At 42.9% G+C, this 27,079-nt stretch overlaps 1 protein-coding gene across 1 annotated transcript in view; it reads right to left on the bottom strand.

Moving 5' to 3' along the window:
• NTRK3 (neurotrophic receptor tyrosine kinase 3) overlaps positions 1-26,547 on the bottom strand; it is a 477,242-nt gene extending 450,695 nt beyond the window's left edge. Inside the window, exon 1 of the mRNA XM_032233717.1 lies at positions 26,230-26,547. Within this exon, the coding sequence (XP_032089608.1) occupies positions 26,230-26,477 (248 nt within the window). The 5' untranslated portion in view covers positions 26,478-26,547. The remainder of the gene's footprint in view (positions 1-26,229) is intronic.
• Between the last annotated feature and the right edge of the window lie 532 nt (positions 26,548-27,079).

The following is a 27,079-nucleotide window of genomic DNA, read 5'->3' as shown; positions in this document are numbered from 1 at the left end:
TTGTCAGAATCTGCAGAGTGTGACTATGTGAGAATGGGGTGGGGGGGTGGGGGGGTGGAGCCAGATTCTCTTAACATCTGCAGGATTCATTTAACAATTTGCAATGGTTTGCTTAACAACCCTGGCAGAAAAAAATAGGTCAGAAAGTTGGGTGTGACTCATTCAACCACCAGCTGGCTTAGCAGTGGAAATTCTGGTCCCAATTCTGGTTGTAAGTCAAAGACTTCCTGTATTACAAAAGTTTTCTGGAATCGCAGGGAAAAGATGATCAGCAATGAGACACTTTTAGAAGATGCCGAAATGGAACTCGGGACCTTCTTCAACAAAAAAGGGAAATGAATTATAGCTCTTGTGATCAGGTTGACCTCTGGACTACCGACTTCATTTCCAGAACTATTTTCCAGGGTACTTAAATATACATAAACACCTAAAACAGAAGTGTCCAACCTTGGCAACTTCAAAACCTGTGGACTTCAACTCCCAGAAGCATTAACACCCCATCTCCCTGAGCATTAACTTTCAACCTTTCCAAAGTCCCCAAATATCCATAGGCTCAGTGGTGGGATTCAATTTTTTTTACTACCGGTTCTGTGGGTGTGTCTTGGTGGGTGTGGCAGGGGAAGGATACTGTAAAATCTCCATTCCCTCCCCACTCCAGGGGAAGGTTACTGCAAAAACACCATTCCCTCCTGATCAGCTGGGACTCAGGAGTCGGAGAATAGATGGGCGCAGGCCCAGTCAAAGGTAGTATTTACCAGTTCTCCAAACTACTCAAAATTTCCGCTACCAGTTCTCCAGAATTGGTCAGAATCTGCTGAATGCCACCTCTGCATAGGCTGCACTGATGAAACTACTCATCGAACTCTCCCTTGTATGAGGGGGTCCTTGGTGCTCTCTGAGCTTGCAGATGCTTCATTACCCAAACTAGGTAATTTCACTAGTGCTAATGATGTTACCGCATTTGGGTAATGAAATGCCTGCTAGAAAACCACCAAGCTCAGAGAGCACCAAGGACCCCTCAAATCAACCCTGAGCTACAAATATTCTCCTTTATTGGAAAGTGTTCCTCTGTTTGCTAGGTTACCTTCATGCCAATGCAGAATCAACAAAGAGGACTCTTCCTGCTGGTTGTGGTTGTTCAGTTGCAAAGTCATGTCCAAGTCCTTGCAACCCCATGAACCACAGCTCACTGGGGGGAGGGGGCTGTCCACTGGTGACTCCTGGAGTTTGCCTAAATTCATGCCCAATATGTTGATGACACTGTCTAACCATATCCATCCTCTGCCATCCTCTGCCCCCTTGGCCTTCCATCTTTCCCAACACTGTGGTCTTTTCCAATGAGTCCTTTCTTCTCGTTTGGTGGCCAAAAGTATTTGAGCTTCAGCTTCAGTACTAGCACTGATGACATTACCTAGTTTGGGTAAAAAAAAACATCTGCAAGAAAACCACCAAGCTCAGAGAGCATTGAGGACCCCCTCATTCCAACCCTGAGCTACAAATATTCTCCCTTGTATCTCTGAAAAGGAGTTGATGCATGGGTCATTTTGCAAAAGAGAGTCAGGTATCTCTGAGCTGTTCCTCAATTCTTGGCACATACTCCTTTCTTGGAAGTAGTTATTTACATAAACCTTCCCCTTGCAAGTTTTATTTTTAGACATAGGAAAAAAGAGTTGGCGGGAATGTCCTTGTTACTTAAGATGCAGAGAGGGAAGCAACCTTCACTTATAGTTCACTAAAAGCTTCCACTCTCTCTACCATTACCCTCCCCTCTTCTAAAATTAGACCCAACTTCTCTGGTTTTCCTTAGAGGAGATCTTTTACAAAGAGGTATTAGAGAGAAAAGAATTTCACTCTTTATTGCACCCAACTTTATTCCTAGGAGTAGGGAAAGGGTAGGTCAAAATCTTCATGCAAATCTCTGGGCAATTTGAAAATGGATTGGCAAGAATTTGGCAATCAAATCCAGAGGTATTTCCTGAGAAGGATACTCCACTCCTCTGAATACTTTATGCCACCAGGTTTAAAATGCTTGGACAACCTAGAACTATGCCACCTTCGGTCTGACCTAAGTGAAGCACACAAAATTATCTGCTACAACATCCTACCTGTCAACGACTACTTCAGTTTCAACCGCAACAATACATGAGCACACAATAGATACAAACTCAAGGTAAACCACTCCAAACTTGATTGCAGAAAATACGACTTCAGCAACAGAGTGGTCAATGCCTGGAACCTGACTCTGTTATTAAATCCTCAAACCCCCATAACTTTAACCTTAAATGTCTCCTGTTGACCTTGCCCCATTCCTAAAGTGTTGGTAAAGGGGGTGTGCATAAGTGCACCAGCATGCCTAACGCCTTTCCTACTGTCCCCATTTATTTGTACCCATTTCCTGTGCTCTTATTCATGTTTATTCTTCTCCCTGTTATCTTGTACATGAGTGACAAGCTAAATAAATAAATAAAATAAAATAAATAAAGTAAAAATTTCTGTCTCCCAATTACTTCGCGCCGTAAAGCACTTCTTCTGCCTGACACTAAGATACTGGAGAAAAGATGAATTTATGTGAAACCTGAAGGAGGATTTCAGTATCAGTCAGACAACCATGTGACCCATTGGGTCCTCCTTTAAGAGTGAGATAATTCAGCCTGATGTGACCAGAATGAGCATTAAATTTTACGCTGAGCATATTTTTTCCCCTGAATTGCTGATGAACTTGTGATCATCTAAACGTATATTATAAATAGAAAAATAATTTCAGTGGCAAACTTCAATGATAAGCCAAAATAGAGAATTTACCTAAAATAGAGAAACAGAATAGCCATGGGAGGGCAAAAAAATTGGTTGGAGTGGCAGTGATTTCTGACTTCCTGCTGGCTTCCCCATTGACTTCGCTTATGGGAAGCTGGCAGGGCACTTCAGAAATCATGATCATGTGACCACAGGGATCCTGCAACATATATTGCAAATAAAACTGGTTTGAGCATTGTGGAAATTTCAGATCCATAGCAGTGAAAGGTCCTGGATTGTTTACGCATTCTTTAAGCAGATTTGAGGTAGCTTGATTCAAAAAAGTGTTGCGGTATAATGCACTATTTGGGCTCACTTGAAAATACAAGCAGACAAACACATGAACACAATGAGAATTTCAGTGGTATGTAAATGGATTAGGATCTCAACACGCTTCTGAGACTAAGGATAGATATTCATGCTCAAAATCTCATTGCTTTTTGAAATCAAAGTTTGTTCCCTTTTATGCCAGATTCTAGGTGGTGAATATTAGAATCCAAAGAAAATATTTTTCTTCTTTTACTGGCTTTGTAAGACTCTTGGTGATCTCAGAGTTATGCAGAACATCACTGGGTTCAAAAATGGAGAAAGTTTACAGAAAAGGATTCAAAGGCCAAAAGGAAATAATAGCCGTTCTCCTCCTATCTCCTCACCCCAAAATGTAACTTTGTGCCAACGTTCTGTCATAATAAACTAAGCTATTGCATAGTTTGGATGCTTACTTGTTTTGCTGTGAAATGAAATTACATTATTCAGTCCTTCAAAAAGTGGAAATCCTTTTCGTTTGGCCTGGTTGCTAGAAATTTGCAACAATATCTAAAAGGCATCAGATTAGGGATCGTTATCTTTAAAACTAAGAATAGAGGCATTAATCATTCTCTGGGAACGATGCATGAGATTAAGTATTGTGGCCAGGCACAAAACGAACAACTGAAGCTAGCAAAAACCAGCTATTACTAACTATATTGCTGTATCGTGAGAACAATTAACTCATGGAAGAAGTTACCTTCAGACATTGTGGGTGCTCCATCCCAGGAGGCTTTTAAGAAGACACTGGACAGCCACTTGCCTGCAATGCTATAAGGACTCCTGCAGAAGCAGGGGGTGGACTAGAAGACCTCCAAGGCCCCTTCCAACTCTTGTTATTCTGTTGCTCTGTCTGTTTATTGCTTTGAGGACCTTAACTTTCTCAAGCAGCTTGTGTGATTTAAGATTGTTTTTCTCATGCTTTAAGAAACCACTTGGTGGAAATGATTGGATCTAAATGTTGAGTTATCAATTAAAACTATATGTACTAGAGACAATTAACAACGCTAGCTTTGGCTTATTTCAAAGACCTGCCTTTTTAATTACGGATAAAGGGAAAACAGCCTTCCAAAGTTCACCCAATAAATCTGTCAGGGGAACTGGATCTGCGCCAAGACAAAATCTACTAATTTATTCATTTTTATTTAACGCATAGCCCTGACTTAAATAAATAAATAAATGTAAATAATGGCAATGTCACCAGGTATAACTTTAAAAACTTCTACTTGTTTTTAAACAAACAAAACAGTTCCCCCCTTCACGTTCAGCTACTCCAAGCTGCATAACAATTCACAAAGCTGTATTGGAGATACTCATCACACCTCTGCTAGCCATTTATCAAGCCCAGGGGAAATCAGGAGATTCAGGCAATTCAAATGACTTTATTGCAAGCTTAAACTCTCCTCAAGAATCTGAACTACTAATGGTCAAAGCAAATTTGGCAGCAGAGAAGGGTCAGAGGAATTCAAGATGGGCTGAATTTAGATCCTTTGTGGACATGAAGGGAGTCGTGACTGATGACCTTTTTGACTCCTCCTTCAGGTTCAGGTCATCTCCTACACCATGGGTCCCCAAACTTGGCAACTTTAAGACTTGTGGACTTCAATTCCCAGAATTCTTCAGCCAGCAGAGCTCGGGGAGCTGGAGAATTCTGGGATTTGAAGTCCACAAGTCTTAAAGTTGCCAAGTTTGAAGACCTCTGTCCTACACCATTGACCCACTGACTAATTGACATAGATAGCAAGCCAGTGGCACTGCAGAACAAAATCCTAACAACGATGCTTCTTCATCATGTTTCCCACTGGACACCCCTTTCCTCAATAATATCTTCAAGTCCATGACCCTATCAGGATCTTCTGGGGTGAAATCCTTGACATCATCCTCTGGAATGGCACGATAGTGAACCAAAGCTGCCTTTCTCTATTTCTCTATTCCAGAGGGACAGAAAGCTCACACGGATGGAGGTGAAGCAAATTAGAAACCAGCCAGTGGAAACAGTTAAAGGGAGTATTGATTAGCTGGCATTATTACAGTTCAGTGATTGGTTAGTTTTGAGCCAAGCAATGATTTGCGAAGGCAACCCCTGCAAGCTGACCATTATGCCACAGATATTTTGGACGCCTGAACAGAAATACAGAACATGGGAAAGTCATGAGTTGGGTTTAAGAGGAATTGGGAATTGTTTACAAATGCAAAGGATAAGAAGTGGAGCTGCTCAGGGTGTCAAATGTTGGTTATTATGATGTTATTATTACTATGAGCCACGGTGGTGCAGTGGTTAGAGTGCAGTACTGCAGGCTACTTCTGCTGCCTGTATAATTTGGCAGTTCAAATCTCACCAGGCTCAAGGTTGACTCAGCCATCCATCCTTCCGAGATGGGCAAAATGAGGAGCCAGATTGTTGGGGGCGATAGGCTGACTCTGTAAACTGGTTAGAGGGGGCTGTAAAGCACTGTAAAGTGGTATATAAGTCTAAGTGCTAATCCTAAATGCTGTTAATCTAGTAAATGGATGCAAAGAAGGCAGCTCGGACACTGTATATGCTCAGCAACTTTCTGAGGCCTCTCATAGCCTCTCCAATAGGTAAGCCAGCAATGCTGGAGGGTTTTTTTGTACTTCTTTCCATTTGGAGATGGAGATAACAGACAGATGATATCTGAATTTCCCCCAGAGGTTTAAAACAAGCCTTTTTCCCCTTAAACCCTAAATGGGCCCTGTCAGCACTTATTTTTGGAGTGAAATTCTTACCATGCTAAGAAAAGTCTGGTGCCCTTCCAAGTTTGTAATATTCCTAGAGTCAGACAGCTAGGCAGAGAGGTAGGACCTTTGATTTACAAAAGTACTAAATTCAGCATCCCATAAATCTTTTTGGGTAAATATACTTGTCCCAGCTTCTGCCAACCTAGCAGTTCAAAAGCATGTAAAAATGCAAGTAGAAAAATAGGGACCACCTTTGGTGGGAAGGTCACAGTGTTCCGTGCGCCTTCGGTGTTGAGTCATGCTGGCCACATGACCACAGAGACGTATTCGGAAAGCACTGGCTCTTCGGCTTTGAAACGGAGATGAGCACCGCCCCCTAGAGTCGGGAGCGACTAGCACTCAAGTGCGGAGGAACCTTCACCTTTACCTAAGGAAGGGGAAATGGAGTGAATCTTGAATAAAGAGCCTAGGAATGCTATGTGGGTGCCATAGAGAACATCTTGCCGAACCTGGTGGCATGTCAGATGGATGGCATATGTCAAAAACGAGAGGCAGCAGTGTGCTCACACACGCACCATGGATGATACATGGTGACATTCATCAGATTCCTGACACTTGTTTGAGAGTTAAAGCTGAGAAGAGGAGATGAGCAGATGGTTCATCTCTGTACAAGCTTACTTTCCCCCATACACTCTGCTGTGTGGCATTAGCAGAGGTCAAAGAATGTGGGAATTGCCCTTATTATGCCATATGTTACCACCATAGCTATGCACACAATTTCCCTTTTCTCAATGGAGACTAAGGATTCTTAGCATTAAAGAAAGTCCAAAATCTTTTTTTTTAAACCTAAGCTCCCCAATCATGAGAAACCCTCTGTAGTTGAAACAATGATTCTTTTATCAGGAGCGCAAGCAGCCCTGGCAAACAGTTTCCCTCTTACAGCAGACTAACAAGTCTGTCCGGCAGGGAGATGAATAGTTGTCTGCCACATCTATTCATCTCCACCCCTGCCTTTTATCTCCAGAGCTAGGATGGGGCTAGCAGTGGTGGCTCTTCAGGCCCAAGGACTGGCCCATAGAATTCCACTGCTCTCCTCTCCTTTGCCTTCTGCGCATCAGGCACTGGGCTCAGCTGTTCCTCCTCTTCCTCATCAGCCACCTCCAGACCTGGGATTTGTTGACTCTTCATCTGAGGTCTGATGGCTGGCCCAAGCTCTGTCTCTGCCTCCCTCCATCCCCCCCTCTCTCTCTGACAGCTCCATTCCCTCTTCATCCTCGGAGCTCCCAGGTTGCCCTGATGCTGACCCTGACTCACATGCCTCCTTCTCTGGTTCGGCTGCTGGAGGAGCCAGTGGCCAACAGGCCACAACGTATAGCTTCTAATACCAAGAACCACAGAAGCTCTCTCCATAGTATGTCATCTGCTAGAGTCCCACGTGTTATTTTCAGCAGGAGGGACAAAATGAGCGGAATATCACAACTCTTTCCAACCTTCGTGGTCAGTATTATTTTCAGCTATTGACTGAGTAAGTTACATTCACCATGGGAGGGTGAATACATTATCTCTTCCAAGTTATTGCTAAACAATTTGTCAGGCTTGAAAGACCAAGTCCATGCATCTAAACAGATGTATTGCTAAAAGCCTATGCACCGGAATCTTCTCAACTAACAGTTGGCACTTGCTAAGAGTTAGATAAGAATCAATGGAATTCAAGGGATGTTGACTTAGTTTGCTTGTGGTTATGTAGAGATTCTAGGCTGATTCCTCTTTTCATTCTGCCTCCACGTTCTGCCATCCTTCTACACAACTCTCAGCCATGCCCACAATTGGCGATGATGATGGAGCTGCTGGGGTGGGTGGTCAAAATCTGGAGTACTACATCTTCCAAATCCTTGAGTTAGATGCTAATTTAAAGCATGTAAGTAGAAGCTTCTTCTAATGCTCCATCATTGAAGACTTTTAAGAAGAGACTGGACAGCCGCTTGTCTGGAATGGTATAGGACAGTGATGGCTAATCTCTTTGTCCTTGTGTTCCGAAATCATGCCCAAATGCACATGTCCGTGCCCATACCCACAGAGTCCAATGCACTCTGTCCCCACCCCCTGCGGAGGCCAGAAACAGGCCCATTTCTGGACTTCTGGAACTTCCAGGAGTCCCGTTTTTCACCCTCCCCAGGCTCTGGAGGCTTTCCTCGACCCTCAGGGAGGGCAAAAACATCCTCCCCTGGGCTCCAGAGGCCCTCCCTGAAGCCTCCTAGCACCAAAAATGGACCGGGGGGAGCACCGCATCCCCCGGGGTCCCTTCGCTCCCGCGCATCCATATGCATCTCCCACATGCATGCCAGGGACCCAAAAATCAGCTCGCCGGCAGGAGGCGTGTGCATATGCACTATGGAGCTGAACTGGGCAACGGCATGCGAGCCCGGAGAGAGGGCTCCCCATGCCACAGGTTCGCCATCATAGATATAGGATCCCCTGATTGAACAGGAGGTTGGACTAAAAAACCTCCAACATCCCTTCCATCTCTGTTAATTCAGTTATTCCTCTGTTATACTTCTCCCTTATCATATCTGGCTCAAGGAAATCTTATTCATGCCAAAGCAGCTTTTTTTCTGCAGAACATGTTTTACTTTAAACATAAATTGATTAAGTTTAGTTCTATAAGTTTAGTCTCTATATTACATGGTTTTTTTTAAAAAAAACCCTTTTTTTAAATTTGATAGCTCTAATCATCCCAGACAAGCATGTTATTACCCTAAGTTCTCCAGAACTAATAAATGAGCCACTGAAGATTATGATATTATACACAAGTAAAGCCAGCAGATATCAAAAATAAACATTGTGTTATGATAAGATGATCCTGTGGCCATTCTTTTTCAAAGAATATAGTGCATTGAACTGGGAGTTTTTCTTTGGGAATTTGGGGGAGGTTAAGGGGCGCTGGGGCCACTCATAACCAACCGATCATTCACTTATGATATAATTCTGGCAGAAAAGTTTATGCTACACACACATCCTTCTATGCATTCGTGCTGCTATTGGCAGATGTAGTAAAACAGATTTCTCCAAATTCAGTGTTGCTACAGCATCAGAACAGGACAATAAAACTAGCCAGCTCTATCATGTCCTTTAAAGCTTGCTGCAAGTCAGAAGGAGAGGCGTTATTTTAATATGACAATGGGCTCCAACGTTCTTAAGCAAAAGCTAAAGAAACCAAAAACAAATAGCGAGTATCAAAGGAGTCCACTTTGCCTGGAAGGTTTGATTTTATGAATCAGGTTTGTTTGACTGGATCAGAACCGATTTAGGGAATGGTCTAATTAGGGATATCCAGACCGATTTAAGCTGAGTCTTCAAATCACACCTCATTTCAATCAATCCAATTAATTCTAGTAAGATGCCTTGTGCAGAAACAGCTGAATATTCACGCAGGCTATTAACGGGATTTCTCCATAACGTCTGCAACACTTCCTTGGAAGTCTGTTAAAACTGGTGATATTTGTGAATCTCATTTGCGTGGTTTTTTTTTTTTAAATTATTGCTGAGACAGGGAGAAAGCTAAGTTTTGCTACTGTTTTTTTTAATTAAAAAGAACAGATTTCAACTCCTACCCTCAAAATAACGCTATAGAGCACTGCACACCAAGACAACTAGATACAAGGACAGTTTTTTCTTGAACGTCATCACTCTGCTAAACAAATAATTCCCTCAACACTGTCAAGCCATTCACTAAGGCTGCATTACTATTACTATTAGTCTTCTCATCATTCCTATCCCCCATCTCCCCCCACTTATGACTGCAGGACTGCAATTTTGTTGCTTGTGTCCTTACGATTTATTTTGATATTGATTGTTTCCTGGTTACTTATTTGTACCCTGTGATTATCATTAAGTGTTGTACCTTATGATTCTTGACAAATGTATCTTATCTTTTTATGTACACTGACAGCAAATGCACCAAAGACAAATTCCTTGTGTGTCCAATCACATTTGACCAATAAAGAATTCTATTCTATTCTATTCTATCCTACTCTACTCTACTTTATTCTATTCACTGGTAAGAGATTTCCTACATGACAAGCAGATGCCAGAGCTAAAAAGCTACATCTGAAAGGGCCCTCTGAATATATCATCACCTATTTAATTTGGAACGGGAAGGAAAAGCAGAAGAAATCTTGTATTGCCCATGTTTAAATTGCAGGGCACTTTTGAATAGTAAAGAAAAAATGCCAGTATCTTCGTAATCATCAGCAGAATAAACATGCAATGGGGGAGCATTCCCAGTGAACAACACTCCTCTCTTATCAGTGTGTTTTATTCCAGAGACATCATACTTGAAGATGTTGTGTATTTTGAAATCTAATACATCAAGGAGAAGAACAAACTATACTAGCTCAGATTGTCTCGATAGCCTGATTTCAGGCTTTTTTTCCCCTGGCCCTCTTTGACTATGCTAGCCTAAGGATTTCTGTAAACAAATAATTATATTACTGAAATAGGTCTCTTCACATTTACTGTGGTTATATAGGCCTGGTTTCTGCCAGGTTTCAATTAAAGGATAACATCTTTCTTGGCAATATTTCAAAAGTGTTCTGGCATCCAATTAATGGATAACAGCTCCCTACGGTTCTCCAAATCCAACTAAATTCAGGCCTGGAATCCATACCTGTAGTGTTCCATAATTCTGCTCTATTGCTCTGTAGCAGAGGTGTCAAACTCAACGCCCGGGGGCCAGATCTGGCCCATGGGCTGCTTCGATGTGGCCCATGGAGCCACCTTGGAAACAGCAAAGGACCAGCCTGCTGTGCCTCTGCCAGTGAAAACAGAGCTTTCAGTTGAGAACTCCATTTTTGCTGGTAGAGGGTTGCAGGAAGCTGTCGCAGGAAGCTGTCACAGCCGAAAACAGGGCTTGGGAGCCCATTTTCACCAGCAAAGCGCTCTGGTACAGCAGGTATTCCCACCATGAGTGATGTCGAGCTGGCCACGCCTACCCTGGCCACACCCAACTTTGATGTGACCCTCAATGAAATTGAGTTTAACACCCCTGCTCGGTAGGGTTTTGGTGTACACAGCAATAGAGATAATCCTTGACTTACAAATGGTCTCTTAGTAAATACTCAAAGTTATGACTCTCCCCTCCCCCCAAAAGGGACTTACAATCCAGTTCCAAAGGGCTGATAGCCAGCACCCCCATCAGTCACCTGACTACATTTTTAGTGCATTTAGCCTGCATTTACGGCTTAGCGTCCCGCGAACATGACTCCTGCCAGTTAGCTGAAGTTTGGGTCTCTGCCATGCCTGTATCAGATGCACGTGCACGCACGGGGGTGGAGGGAGCCTGGAGGGTGCGCCACTCCCCCCCACACATTCTGTTTTTGGTGCCAGGAGGCTTCAGGGAGGGCCTCCGTAGCCCAGGGGAGGACATTTTTGCCCTCCCCAAGGCTCTGGAAAAGCCTCCAGAGTCTGGAGAGGACAAAAAACAGGACTCCCGGAAGTTCTAGAAGCCTACAACTCTAATTGGAAACCCCATTGTGCAAGAAAATTTGCTGTGACAACCAGCTGTCTTTCGATGGCCATGCCTGACATTTTTAGGCAACTCCTGGAAAGGAAGCCTTATGATCTATGGATCTATTTAGAGTCTTCTGTATATTGTAAAACCCACCCAGGGCAGAGCCACAGCTAAATTATAACAACGTTCCCTTTCCATGAACATATAATCAGAAAGCAATGCAAGATAGAAACCAAGATCAGCTCGGTATCCAAGCCAAGGATTAAGAAACAAGCTAGTGTGACTTGATAACAACCAAAGTCTAAGAGCTGTCTAATGAACAGAGGCAAAAATCTCTACTTGTCCTGTTCTAAAATGTAATCCTGAAATCTCATGTGAAAATGCCAAATACCTTGTAAAGTTTCACATGAGATTTTTCAAATGGGAATAAGTTTGATAAGTAAATCAACAAACAAACCAATAGATAAGAAAAATTAGTTAAAGTCCAGAATGATTGGAATCAAAGGATTATTACATTAAGCTCTTGGGATTTTGTGTAACTTCAGCAGAAGATTCTCAAGGAACCCAAAGTCACAAGTTGCCCCTTGCTTTAAGAATACATTCCATTCTCTGGGACTCGCACACAGATGTATCAATGCTTTCCAGGATTGACTGGGACCTTAATCTCTTGATTTAACTCCATTGTGAATCTAACTGCTGAAAATGGCTCAGATCCAAAACCTCCAACTTCAGGGTCTATACCTGACAGGCTCATCTCAGCCTATCTTCTTGTCCTACAATAAGGAGTGAATCAAAAGAGTAAATGACGTATGTCTTGAAAGCTTCTGTCTTATGTGTTATGACTCTAGAAATGTGTCTTATGGCAACTTCTGTCTTATGATTCTAAAAAAAAGTGCAGAGAAGAGCAGCAAAGACGATTAGGGGACTGGAGGCTAAAACATATAAAGAACAGTTGCTGGAACTGGGTATGTCTAGTTTGATGAAAAGAAGGACAGACATTTCCTGACAGAACAATTAATCAGTGGAACAACTTGTCTCCAGAAGTTATTTTATAGATGGATGGATGGATGGATGGATGGATGGATGGATGGATGGATGGATGGATGGATAGATAGATAGATAGATAGATAGATAGATAGATAGATAGGGAAGGGAGAGGAAGGGAGAGAGAGAGAGAAAGAGAGAGAGAAAGAGAGAGAGAGAGAGAGAGAGAGAGAGAGAGAGAGAGAGAGAATGAGAATATATATCACACGTCTGAAAGAATTTAGTTAGCTATAGCTGTTGCTATTCCTTCAAGCAGCTGTTTAGCCAGGGATGGTGCCTAACTACATGATAACAGATAATGTCTCTACTCTACTCTAGAGATTCCAAAAAAAGGGAAAGAGCATAGCAAACAAAGCTTAATGGCTCCTAGTTCAGGGCCTCATCCCTTGAGATGCAAAGGCAGATGTGTTTGCAGCATTCTGGGACTAAGCTAATATTTCTAGACACTTAACAGAATAGCAGCTTAGAGATCAGCCAACCAGCTGCTTAACCTCCTCTTATCCCATCCATAGTAAGGATTCTCTGGCTGTGTTTTTCTAAGAAGTACAGGTTGTCTATCAACTTAGGGCCCCACTTGAGCCCAAAATTTACATTGCTGAGTGAGAACATTTGTTAAGTGAGTTTTGCCCCATTTTATGACATTTCTCATCACATTTGTTAAGTGAATCACCACCATTGTTAAATTAGTCACCCGGTTGTTAAGTGAACCTGGCTTTCCCATTGACTTTGCTTGTCAGAAGGTCACCAAAGGGGATCACGTGACCCCCAGGGACACTGCAACTGTCATAAATGTGAATCAGTTGTCAAGCATCTGAATGTAAATCACATGAGCATGGGGATGCTGCATCGGTCATAAGTTGAAAAAATGGTCGCAAGTCACTATTTTCACTGCCATTGTAACTTTGAACGGTCACTAAATGAATTGTTGTAAGTCGAGGTCTACCAGTATAGCTAACACTTGAAAGGCAATCTGTCCAAACTTCTGGGGTGGGGGTGGGGGGAGATTCCTTGAAGAACTGAATGCCCATTCCAAGACTTTTGATTTTAGTTTGCAAAAATAGGTAGAACTTTTAAATCTTCCAAAGACTGAATTACTTAACTAGTTCATAATGCATTCTTGAAGGTTCAGAGTGGCTAATTGCACAAGAAAGTCCCATCAAAACAAACAAGTCAATCCACCCCTAAAATAAATAGAATTTCCAATTATCTCAAAGTAGTGCATTTAAAAAAAAAAGAATTATAGCATAACTGTTACACTAATCTCTTCTAAATACATTAAGGAGAGAGGCAGTTTCATATACTCATTAAGGCATTAGGCTAGAAAGTGTGAAACCATGAGTTCTAATCCTGTCTTAACCACAAAGACAGCTGGGTGGTCTTGGACTGGTTAGTCTTTCCAAGCAATGACAAATCACTTCTGAAAATGGTGCCCTTCTCTAGGTAGGCAGCAGGAATCAAGAATGAAGGGAATAATAATAACAACAACAACAACAACAACAACAACAACAACAACATTTTGAAGAAGATGAACTATGGATACGAACTTGCAAAGAAAGGACTGAAAATTTCGCACTTGATATACATGGATGATTTGAAGCTGTTTGGTAAAACAAAAGCTGAACTGAATTTATTAATTGAAAGCACAAAAGAATTTAGCCAAGACATTGGTATGCAGTTTGGAATTGACAGATGTGCAACAATGGCAATCAAAGCAGGCAAGGTCATAGAAGATGATGGAATAGAACTTGAGAATGAAGAAATGATAAAGGCAGTAAAACCAGAAGAAGGCTACAAGTACTTGGGGATTTTAGAGGCCTCTGACTTAATGCATAATAAAGTCAAGGAATTAATTTCAGCCAAGTACATTTGATGAATTCGCAAGATATTAAAGTCCAAATTGAATGGAGGAAACATCATAAAAGCCATAAATACCTGGGCTATACCTGTGATTCAATACTCTGCAGGAATAATTAACTGGACCCAGATGGAGTTGGACAATTTGGACAGAAAAACAAGGAAGCTTATGACAATGAATCATGCTTTGCATCCTAAAAGTGATGTTGACCGATTATATCTACCAAGAGCAGAGGGTGGCCGAGGACTCCTACAAGTAAAACAGACTGTGGAAGAAGAAAAACCCAGCTTGAATGATTACATCCAGAAAAGTGAAGAACCAACGATTAAGGAAGTAAATAAAGGAGGCCTTTTAAAGACAACTAAGTCAAAAGCTGAATATAAGAAATAAGTAAGTGAGAAGCGAGCTGGAAATTTGAAAAACAAAGCTATGCATAGCCAATACTTAAAAAGTATTGAAGGCAAAGCTGACCAAAAGCTAACTTGTAACTGGTTAAGATCAGGAGCACTGAAAAAAGAAACAGAAGGCTTTATTTTGGCAACTCAAGAACAAGCCTTAGCCACAAACTGCATGAAGGCAAAAGTTCAACATGTTACCACCAACAGCAAATGTCGCCTCTGTAATGAGGAAGACGAGACAGTCGACCACTTGATCAGTGGGTGAAGCAAAATTTCACAAACGACTACCTACAACGCCATGACCACATTGCTAAGATCATTCACTGGAAATTATGCCAAAAGTTTGGATTTGAGTACAGCAAAAACCACTGGGAACATCAGGTTCAGAAGGTTTTAGAGAATGAGAAAGTCAAGATCTTGTGGGACTTCAAAATTCAGACTGACAGGCACTTGGCCCACAACACGCCTGACATAACAATAGTTGAAAAGAAAAAAATATGCTGTTCATTGACATTGCAATACCTGGAGATGCATGAATTGAAGATAAACAGCAAGAAAAAATCACAAAGTAACAGGACTTGCAAATTGAAGTTGAGCGACTGTGGAAAAAGAAATTGTGTGTTCTCCCGATTGTAACTGGAGTCCTTGGAGCAATACCTAAAGGACTACCTCGCTATTTGGAAATTTTAAATTTATCAGACTTGAACATTCTGATTCTACAAAATACCACCCTACTTGGAATAGCTTATATCCTCCGACGTTACCTTAACAGTTCCTAGGTCCTTGGTGAGGACTCGAGCTGTTGAGCTACCAACCAGCCCCAAAGGCTGTGAATCTCACCAAAGATTAAATAATAATAATAATAATAATAATAATAATAATAATAATAATAATCCTAGGCCCCTGGGTGGGGCCCGACTAGTAACCAATGCCAAATCCGGCAAAACAACTGGCCGCTGTGATACAATTGTATAATAATAATAATAGGAGGAGGAAGAGAAAAGGAGGGAAGGACAAAGAAGAAGAGGAAGGGGAAGGAGGAGGAGAAAGAGGAGGAGGAGGAGCAACAAGTATCATTAACCAATAAAATTTCCCACCCAAAGAAAATATCATCTTATGTATAGCCAGATATACTCTTTTCCAGAAAGCAGCATCCAGTAATTATGTTGATTTCTCTGCTGGGATGGAAGTGACTAAGTCAAGCAATCATACAACCTAAAGCAGGGGTCTCCAAACTTGGCAACTTTAAGACTTGTGGATTTTAACTCCCAGAATTCCCCAGCCAGCATGGATGGCTAAGGAATTTTGGGAGTTGAAGTCCACAAGTCTTAAAGTTGTCCAATTTAGAAGCCCTGTTCTAAATCAACACAGCAGAAGTACCAACACTATATAACTGCTACAGCCCCCGCTAGCGAAGTTTCATAGCAGGATTAGTCTATTACAGTAACTTCAAAAAGGATTTGTACACCTAGCAACAGCTTCAAGCAATTAAAAAAAAAACTGGGAAGGGGAGTATGGGATTGAAGGGGTCCCCAGGATTTAGGCTATGTGGGTATTCAAACAAGGAGTTACCCCATTTTGCCTCCGTGCCAAATGAGATGGAAGGAAAAGAGCCACATAAAGCCAGGCCAGATAAGCAAACAGTCAGATGGTGAGCAAGCTTCATCCTTGCATGCATGTTTTGGCTTCGCAGAAGCCTTAATTCTTTTATTGTGCATTAGTAGAGCTCATATTGCTCAGATAATTTGGAAACAGCCATCCATGTAATGTGTAGAAATTGGCATTGTTGTCTATTCACCATAAAAGACAAGGTAGAAAAATACAGAAAACTACTCATTTATTGGCCTGCCTTCGCTATCTCGTTTCAAAATAAGCTGCTCACTCCCACAAGAGCTGCTGGGTCAGAAGTGATATTCTTCCAACTCACATCTTCGCCCACTGAATCAAATTCTTCCAACTCCTGGGAGCTTTTTAAAAAAAACAAGGGTGTGTCTGTGGAGGTGCGCAGATTTAGAACAGACAGCAGCATTGGCTTCCCCCCTACATAAACAAAACAACAGCAACAGAATGACGCCTCTGACTGCTTTGCTAGGGCCAACCAGAGAGTGGAGGATAAAACAGGAGAGCTGCCCAAATCAGAGCATTAATTAATTGAGGCTTTCTTTCAATTCCTCAACAAGCATTTAAGAAGTGCACCCCAGTCACACCAAGTCTGAGATCGCACTAACACAGCAGTTTGGTGCAAGGCAGCCCCAACCTTCAGAGATGGAGTTACTGGCTTCACGAGGCAGTGTCTAGATTGTGTTACAACATCGGCAGCTCTGCAGCAGCTGCTGCCAGCCAAAACAGCACCGTATCCAGATGCACAAGCCTATAAAGATCCGTCAATTGCTCTATCAGAGATGGGGAGAAAAAAGAGAAGAAATTCCACTGGGACAGTGAGGCCATCTGAAGCACCAGCATCTGACTGATGTCCATTCCATGTAATGTGCAAAATGTATGAGGCCCCTGCAGTAGTCCAAAGCTGGTTGTTGTTGATGTTGTTGTTGTTGTTGTTGTTGTTGTTGTTGTTGTTACTTACTATTTATTTGACTTGATTAGCTGCCCAGCCCCATTGGACTCTGGGGAGGCTCTGAATTCTGCCTAGGAGAAATGCTGATAGCATGAGGAACAGGGAACATTTGGAAAAAAAAATTAAGATCTTTCACTTGCCTAATATGCTAAGCTGGGAGATATCACAGTTATGGATCAGTACTACAGCAAGTAGCATCTGTGCAAAATATACCCAGATTAGTTCTTCAGGTAAGTCCAGGAAAGATTCTTGGACTGGAAATTGAATTCAAACCACAGCCGGACAGTGTAGCAATAACACTTAAGACTTATATGCAGCTCAGTGGTGGGTTGCGGATTCTGTTCCCAATCAGTACGGTTGGAATGGGCTTGCCGGAGTCCACATGGATGCTCGCAGCGCGCATGCATCTTGATGTTTCTGCGAACCTCCACGATGCTCCAGCTGCTCAGTGGAGCGTCGCGCAGGCGCTATGCACGTAAGACATAAAAGGACAGTAAGAAGTGAGGGCAGGCAGGTGGGCCCTCCGGAGCACCGTACCGGAATGGTATCCAGTGCTCCGGGCTGGCTCCGGTATACCCATACCGGGGCGTACCGCCTGCAACCCACCACTGACGCCGCTTCATAGTACTTTACAGCCCTCTCTAAGAGTCAGCATCTTGCCCCCAACAATCTGGGTCCTCATTTTTCTGGCCTCAGAAGGAAGGAAGGCTGAGTCAACCTTGAGCTAGTCAGGATCGAACTCCTGGCATTGAGCAGAGTTAGCCTGCAATGCTGCACGCTAACCACTGCACCACCATGGTGTAGACCATGCCAGAAGGAAAGAACTGCTCATTGAAATGCAACTCATTTCATTCATCACTCAACATTCTATACTTAGGAGGATTGGTTCATGTTATCTACAGGTTTCAGAAGCCATTTCTTCATTTTGTCCACTGTGCAATAATCCATGTGAGTGACTGTCTATAGCACAGAAATGTATGTGAGTGCAGCTATCATCAACAAATAGAGAATCAACAGGTTATAAAAAGAGAAGGATTTTCATGTTATAAAGCTATACCTTGTTGGCAAAAATTGAGCTTCAATGAAGTCCAAGGTTAAGCAGAAGCCCAACAGCATACGAGAGAGCTGGTTAAGCCAAGCCAACAGAGTGCATTTGACAGATATTGTTTTCAACAACCAGGCAATCAGAGCTCAGTTTTGTAAGCTTAAGATTTCAGTGTCCTATTGAACACTGAATTTTAGGCCACAACACACTTCTCAATTCTTCCAAAGTTTGTATTCAACAGAGCCTTACTTGTAAGTAATTCATGCTAAAAGTTGGCTTTGAGAATGACTTTCAATCATACAGAAAGTCTGGGCTGAGGTTGAACCAGCATGATTTGATCATGAAATGTTTTTTTCCCACACAAACTGAAAAAAATAGAATGGAAAGGAGATCTTACCTAAGCTTTCTCTGGATGTTTAGAGGCAACTTGCAAGTCATTGTCTGTTACTATTGCTGTTCTACCACTAGAACAATGCACAAAACAAGCAAAATGCACAGGTACAGTATATGTGGTACCTTGCTCAATAGTAGTAACTGTGAAAGGGATCTTGGAGTCCTAGTGAACAACCATTTAAATATGAGCCAGCTGTGTGTTGCAGCTGCCAAAAAAGCCAACAAAGTTCTAGGCTGCATAAACAGAGGGATAGAATCAAGATCACCTGAAGTGTTAATATCACTTTATAAGGCCTTGGTAAGGCCACACCTGGAATACTGCATCCAGTTTTGGTCGCCACGATGTAAAAAAGATATTGATACTCTAGAAAGAGTGTAGAGAAGAGCAACAAAGATGATTAGGGGACTGGGGGCTAAAACATATAAAGAACAGTTGCTGGACCTGGGCATGTCTAGTTTAATGAAAAGAAGGACTAGGGGAGACATAACAGCAGTATTCTGATATCTCAAGGGATGCCACAAAGAACAGGGAGTCAAACTATTCTCCAAAGCATCTGAGGGCAGGACAAGAGGCAATGGAGGGAAACTTATCAAGGAGAGAAGCAACTTAGAACTAAGGAGAAATTTCCTGACAGTTAGAACAATTAACCAGTGAAAGAACATGCCTCCAGAGGTTGTGAATGCTCCAACACTGGAAGTTTTTAAGATGTTGGATGACCATTTTCCTGAAGTGGTGTAGGGCAGTGGTGAAATTCATTTTTTTTTTACTACCGGTTCTGTGGGTGTGGTTTGGTGGGCATGGCAGGGCAAGGATACTGCAAAACCTCAATTCCCACCCCACTCTGGGGCCAGCTAGAGGTGGCATTTGTCATTTCTCCAAACTACTCAAAATGTCCGTTACCGGTTCTCCAAAACCTGTCAGAACCTGCTGCATTTCACCCCTGGTGTAGGATTTCCTGCCTGAGCAGGGGGTTGGACTAGAAGACCTCCAACGTCCTTTCCAACTCTGTTATTCTAATAACCTCTAGTAATCAAAGCCACATTTAATATTGGTTTGAAGGCTATAACACAGATAGGGCTGCTTCACTCATGAAATTGGAACAGTGTTTGTCCATAAATTCGGGGTATCCGTTTTTAATGGTGACCTTTTTCAGGATTTAAAATATAGTCCTTGTGAGTTTCACTTTCAAGGGAATAGGAAAGCAGCATTTTTCTCCCAGCAATGATAATCTAAAAGCTTTCCTAAGGTCACTAAATAAGACAGAGAGGCTTGTGCATCCTGGAGTTGCAATGTGCCCACTTCCAAAGTGTTCTCTGAATGGCTTTGCAGCATCACTCCTACACTGGTGAGCAAATGTTCAACTTTTCTCCCGGGAGATCAAATTGGCATGCATCTTCGGAACAGTCCTGAAAGCTGCTTCAGATGAGGAGAAATAAGATGCTTGTCACCTAAAGGAACTTCATGGCTGAGTGGAGATCTAGCGCAGCCTCTAACCACTATGCCACAAAAATTACAGAAAGGAGACAGAGCCTGGGAAACATTAATTCAATTTTCATGTTTGTCATTAACTCTTTAAAGTAGCCTGAGGCTACATTTCTTTAGCCCTAGTCAGCCATCCCTTCCATTTCTGTAGCAAGAGAGTGTTGTAAGGATTACAAGATAACACTTGGTCTGCTATTTGATCTCCTCTAAATTGCTATATAAATTAAATGCCTACAATGCCACATTATATCTAATGTGCTGATACAGCACCGACAGCCACTGCAAACCCGTTGCTTGGAAAACATTAATCTATCACTCAGTGTCAAAAGGGACAGGGTTTTGCATGTAAATAGCAAGAGCACTTAGACTTATATACCGCTTCACAATGCTTTTACAGCCCTCTCTAAGCAGTTTACAGAGTCAGCCTATTGCCCCCAACAATCTGGGTCCTCATTTTATCCACCTCAGAAGATGAAAGGCTGAGTCAACTTTCAGCCTGGTGAGATTCGAACTGCCGAATTGCATGCAGGCGGCAGTCAGCAGAAGTAGCTTGCAGTACTGCACTCTAACCACTACACCACCACAGCTCTTAATCAAAACAGAGGGGTAGGATTAAAGGACAAATGAAGGTATTTCTGGAACCCTCACTCAAGCACTTTATTTATTTCAAAATATTAGGGTTGGAGGTGAGCCTTGGAAAGCAGCTGCAAGTCAGCATAAGTCATCCTTCCTGACATGGTTATTTCCAAAAGTGGTGGACAACATTCCCAGAAGCATCAGGCAGCAAAATTGAAGAGTGGTAGATGAATGATACAAAATGTATTTTTCCCCATTTCTAGGAGGATGAAGTAGAAGAGACTATGATCCAACCAAATGACAACCTGGAAAGAGGCCTTACAATGTGAGTAAGTCACTACCCAGTAACACAAACATACAATGCCACACAAACACTAAATAGACTGAACATAAATAGGTATTCATCAATTCTCCAACTACTCCCAGCCATGCCTTCATTTTTATAGCCATTCCATCTGCTATCTGCTATTTCAAGAACATTTTAAAAATTGGGCTCAAAATTACAGAATCACACACATAATACAAGACCCTCATTTAAAGGACAAGCTTTGGCCTCCATACTCAATAAGAATGAGGAGCATCAAAGACTCACCCTTACCATTCTAGATACGCCAAAGCCAATATTAGATATGCCAAGATATACTAGATATGGCAAAGCCAAATTTAAAAAAAATGGGCACCTTTAATGCTGGGTTTTACGTTGTTTTTCTCCTGACCCTTGTTCTCTGAAATTGCAAAAACCTTGCAGTTGACATCATCTTAGAAGATTTCTACATTTGCCTGCAGGATTTTGACATTTTTGATATAAAAAAAGAAAGAATATCCTATTTTACAAAGTGGGGAAATCTTTGGCATTACCAGCTGCTATCTGGGGATGTTGTGTTTAATGTTTGATCGGCAGTATCTGGCAGAATGTTTCTCCAAGTTCTGCAGTTTACCATTGGTAAACTTTAGCTTCTTAACTAGCATCCATCATGGTTTGTGGACATCATTCTGTGGATTGAGGCAAACCAGGAATTGTCCTTTATTTATTCAATTTTCACCATGAAACTTTGGATTCCACCCTTTTAGCTGGGATGATAATGCTCAGCCTCCATCTCCAGGGTCTTGCAAAATATTTATTATTAAGCATCAGAGTCCGAATAGATGCTTTAAAAAACAATGATTATATCGTCGTCCCCCCCACCCTTTCCTTTTCTTGTTTGGATACATCTAAGACTCTCAGATATATTTTTTTCTCTCTCTCAGAGGCGACTGATTGCTTCAAAGAGACACAGTTAATGAAATTAAAAGCCCCTGGTGGTGCTTAAACAGACACTCTGTTGTGTCACAATAAACCAGCTAGTGTAACTCCCATCTTTATCTGACAAGGTGAGCTTCTCAGGCCGTTTCAGAGGGGAAGCCCAGAGAAGGACACCCTCTGGCTACTCTCCAGCCCCTTTCAGCCTGTCCTCTGGACTGTATCCACTCATGGGGCTTCAACATAGCACTGATGAAAAGGGCATTCTCCGATCGTCTGCCTATCAACCAGCCAAGATATTTTTTTACAGCAGCTGGGTTCTACACGTTCACTTTGGAAAAAGGGGATTGGCTTCAGACATTTCTACCAAAGGAGAAAAGAATTCTCTTCTCCCTCACCCACGAGATACTCAGGGTTGCAGTGTCCTGTTGTATGGAGGGAGAGGGAGGGAGAGAGAGAAGGAGAGGGAGGGAGGGAGAAGGAGAGGGAGGGAGGGAGAAGGAGAGGAAGAGGGAGGGAGAGGAAGAGGGAGGGAGAGGAAGAAAGAGAGGGAGAGGGAGAGAGGCAGAAGGAGAAAATATTCTGCCTTTTTTTGTCCAATCACTCTCCAGCAGCCTACAGCCAACCTGGCTTCCCATCCTTCAGTTACAATATATATCTGAGAATGTGGACAGCCAGGGAGGCTACAGAGGGAATGCAACAATATGTCAACATATCAAGGAAGTCAGCTCAAAAGCCTCATCAAGAGAAAACTCCAAAGGACTCAGGGGAAGAGAAGAGAAAAACAGGAACCTTCTTCACAAGGAAAGATGATGAGACAGGTAGATTTGGCCAGGGCATTATTAGTACAATCGGCGAGATGAATGGCCCCATGCATACCCGCAGATTGATTGACGGCTAAAGAACAGCCAAAATAAAGTTGTCTGGTTGTAGATCTGCTTCAATGAGGGGTGGTGGTGTTATGGAATTATTGCCCCACCAGAGCTTTCTCTAAGCTTAATAGAAGCCCATCAATTTGGTACAATCAGTAGGGATAGGATGGAGGTGTTGTTTTGGGTTGGCTGACACATAGTGTGTCATGTGTTGTCTCTTGCTTATTAAACAGACCCATTAAGAATTTTACCGTCTTCAGAACAGGAGAGAAATGTATTCAATCCCATGCTTTCACATGCTAGAAAAAGAGCCCTGTTATTATTATTAAAGCCAAGGATCATTTGGTCAGCAATTGAAGATAGACAAAGGTATCTTGAAAATTTAGAGCAGCACCAAAACGAAGTGGATTTGACAGTTGATGGAATACTGCCCTTGAAGATGGAAGCTCCATTTCGCTTCCATGGAAAGTGAAATTCCATGGAATAGTAGTCCCAGAGGTTGTGGCTATCAGAATCTTTCATAGATTCTACTGGAATTGGCTAATTCCCTTTCCAAAAAAGTCAGCTGCTTTTCTGCTTTGTTTCTTAGCCCCCACTTCCCAAATGCAAATTATATTTCTGCAGCATCATACTAGCCAGAAAAATATCCAATGTATGTTATTTTTTTCTTAGCCATTTCAAAAGGCCAAGGTGAAGATCACAAATAGCGTCAGATTTCCACCTAGCCTAACAACCTCTAATCTTTTCCTTTGCGGGAGGGGAAATGTGTTCTTTCTGAAGGGGGTATATATAAAAAAACATCTTTGCTTATTTGGGAGTTTGAAGCGGGTCCTCCACCTATTCAGCTAACAGCTTGATCAGCGTTTTCAAAGCAATCAAGTTATTTCCTGGATACAAAAGATTCACATAATCATATCTCCCCCAGCAGTTCAGATTATGATATAGACACACAAAATACGAAGAAGACGTCCTCGCTTCGTTTATAAATGGTGGTGAATTACAGGAGAAATTAGAGCGGGGAAAGTGAAAATTGGCAAAGATGCCTCTGAAAGATGAGAAGGCCAGAATCATCCATATGCACTTATTTTTCCCCGATGTTATCTAGAAACCATCCTGTACTGTAAAAAAAAAAATAATAAATAGGGATAATACATCTGGGAACTGAATGCAGGGCTATTTCCAAAGTTGGCTTCTCTGATTCCTTGGGGCAATGAGAGAGGAGGGAAATTGTGGGAATCAAAATAGCAACAAAATGGAAAAGTTACTAAGGGCAGGATGGATTTAAAAAGCAACCACTCGCCCAATCACCTCTAGCATTGTCTCGAACCAACCATGCAGGAAAATATTTGGAAGCAGAAATATTCTTCCCTCTCATTCATTCCTTCCCCCCCTTCTCTCTCTCTTCCCATGCTATCCACCTCTCTAGGGTCTAGTAACTTTTGCAGAGGTTATTTGCAAGGCCAAGGGCCAGACTTTAGGATCTACCCAGCCCAAGAGAAACACAGAGATTTAGCTAAACCGTCTTTAAAGAGTATTTTAAAATGCCACCTTCTCAACTTCTGGGCACCAGGAAGGTCTCTCTCTGCCAAACAAGCACAAAAATATCACATACGTATTTGGGCAATTATTTCCCAGCTCTGATGGTAGCCAAAAAGCACCTCCCCTGTTTCTAAGATGGGAAAAACAGCCACCTAAAGTCATCCATCTGTTGTCGCCCCCCCTCCCCCACTCCTTCTACGAAGTGTCTTGTGCCACTGGGATATTTAATTAATAAGAATACCCATCCTCCCCTTTCTCATTAGTGATCCCTATCTTTTCCTGCATTTCACTGCCTAATATTAATAATGAGCATCACACATTCCTCATCCTGCAAACACCCCCCCTCCCTATGGGGGTCCCATGGGTAACTTACACAGGAGGTCTGTCCCTTCCCCACCCCAGCATGCCTACTTGGGTCTGTGTCAGTGAATGAAGGGTGGGGAGGGGGTTGTCCATCCACTCCTTGTCTATAAACAAGATTGTCTGTGTGTGTATTAGCCCAATGCAGAAAGCCAAGCCTAGAGGTGTTTTGGTGTGATTCATATTTGTAATCTAGGTGGATAAAAACTTGTGAAAAGAGTGGTGGGGGATTATGGCGTGCTTCCCTTCTACCCCCCATCACTTCCACCCCCACTCACTTGGTGGGATTTGGTGTTTCATCCACTGAGGTTTGCTAGCCAGGAGAAAGAAGGAACTTGGAGCTGATTTTCCAGATAAAGAAGCAAAGCACATCACTAAAAATATCTCTGCTTTCAACAGCCCCCCCCCCCCACCTCAGGCCAGCTACTCAAAATATGCACTGCTGAAAGGGGGGAAAAGAGAAAGAAAGAGGAGGGGGCCTAGGAGAGAAAGGACTGATTCGGGAATCTGACACACTGGCCATTAAAATATGTGTGTGTTAGCCTCTGTGTGTCCATGAGCCTCTGTGTGTATGTGTGTGTTTGTGTGTGTGTGTATCAAGTGTAACAACTTGAATGTGGATGACTTTATGTAGGACAATTATTTCCAAAATGTCATTTTAGGCACACACAGGCAATGAATTTGTGTGTTTCCCCCCCCCCCTCCACCAACTCTCTCTCTCTTTCTGTCTCTGGGCATATATATCTGCAGTGTTAATAGGGTTGTGTTGTTGTTTTTTATTTAAAAAAACGAGCAAGGGCAGGGAGACTTCGATATAAAAGGAAGAGGAGGGGGAAAGAATCAGAAAAAGTCCTGTTATGGGGGAGGGGGGCAAGGGAGAGAGAAAGAGAGAGAGAGAGAGAGAGAGAGAGAGAGAGAGAGAGAGAGAGAGAGAGAGAGAGAGAGAGAGAGAGATCATATTCTTCTTTGCACACAGTTTAAAGCAAGCTAGAGATTGTAGGTTACTGAAGGATTGGTTGGCCAGATACACAACCTCTCTGCCAGGCAAATGCGTGTACACACAGACAAACACACACACAAACACACGGAGTGCCCCTCTTCCAACTGCCCTCAAGGTTGGTGGCAAACCCCTTCCCGACTCCACTGGCCCTTCTTAGATTTTTTTTTTTTTTGCAAACTGTTGCTTTTTTCGTGGAGGGAGGCTCCCAGAATTTGCGGGGGCGGAGGGGAAGGGATGCTAAATCTGCATTCAGCGAAACGCAGTTAGGTCCCATCCTAAACCTCCTTGGGCAGCAAGCAAGTCGCCGGAAAGAAGCAGCTGGCCAAGAGGGGCATCGGGTACATCACACAGGCTGGAGCCAAATCTCCGCTTCTCTTCTTCCCTACCCCACCCCTGCATTCTCCTTTACAGTCGCCACACATTCGTATTTGAACACACGGGGGAGAAGGGGGGAGTGAAGAAGAGGGAGAGAGAGAGGAGGAGGAGGGAGGGAGGGAGGGAGGGAGAAGAAGACCTCGAGCCGAAGGAGAAGAGAGGGACTTACATCGAAGTGATATTCCTAGAGATATCCGTAATGTTGATGCTGGCGTTTCCATTGGTGGATCCCGAATCTTGCCCCTCCAGCAGAGGGAAGAGGTTGCCATCATCCGGTTTTTTGCAATTGATCTCGGTTTTGTTGCAAAGGCAGTTGGCAGGGCAACCCAAAACGGAAACCAAGTAGTCCCCGCAAATGCTCCAGAGCCAGAAAACCTTCCAAAAACTACATTTGGTCGGACAAAACGAGACATCCATCTTCGACTGCTGTGGCTTTATTTTAAAAATTAAAAAAAAAAAAGGAGAGAGAAAGAGAGGAGGAAAGATTGCCAAGGGGGACAAGAAGAAGAAGAAGAAGAAGAGGGGGAAGGAGGGAGAAAGCAGCGTAGAAGGAGCGGGGAAAGAGAAGGTTTTAAGGGAAGAGGGGGGAAGAAAGAGGGGGGGTAAACCTCAACCCCCCCTTTAAAAAAAAGCAAAAAAAACAACCCCCAAACCACCCTCAAGCGACCAGAGTAAGAAAAAATCCTCGCGACGTCGAAATCATGTTGGCCAAGCGGAGAGGCTTGTAAATTCCCTCTTACGAGAGCGGCGCGCGAGGCATAGCGGCTGGTGGAGAGAGATGCGCGCGCGTGTGTGCGGTGTGTGAGTGTGTGTATGTGTGTATGTGGGGTGGCGGGATGGCGTGGGGTGGGGGGGAGAATGGTGCGCGCGTGTCCCGGCGCCTTGTTGATCCACCGTAGGCTCGCTCTCTCGCTGGCTGGCTGGCTGGGCTGGCTCGCTGGCTGCTTTTCCCGAGACTTGTGAAGATTGCAACAGAAGATTCGCAGCGGCACGGAGGAGGAGGAGGAGGAGGAGGAGGA

The sequence above is a fragment of the Thamnophis elegans genome, chromosome 16, assembly GCF_009769535.1.
Source record: "Thamnophis elegans isolate rThaEle1 chromosome 16, rThaEle1.pri, whole genome shotgun sequence".
NCBI classification, from domain to species: domain Eukaryota; kingdom Metazoa; phylum Chordata; class Lepidosauria; order Squamata; family Colubridae; genus Thamnophis; species Thamnophis elegans.
The sequence above is the reverse complement of the archived record's forward strand: the minus strand, read 5'-3'. Positions and strand labels throughout refer to the sequence as shown.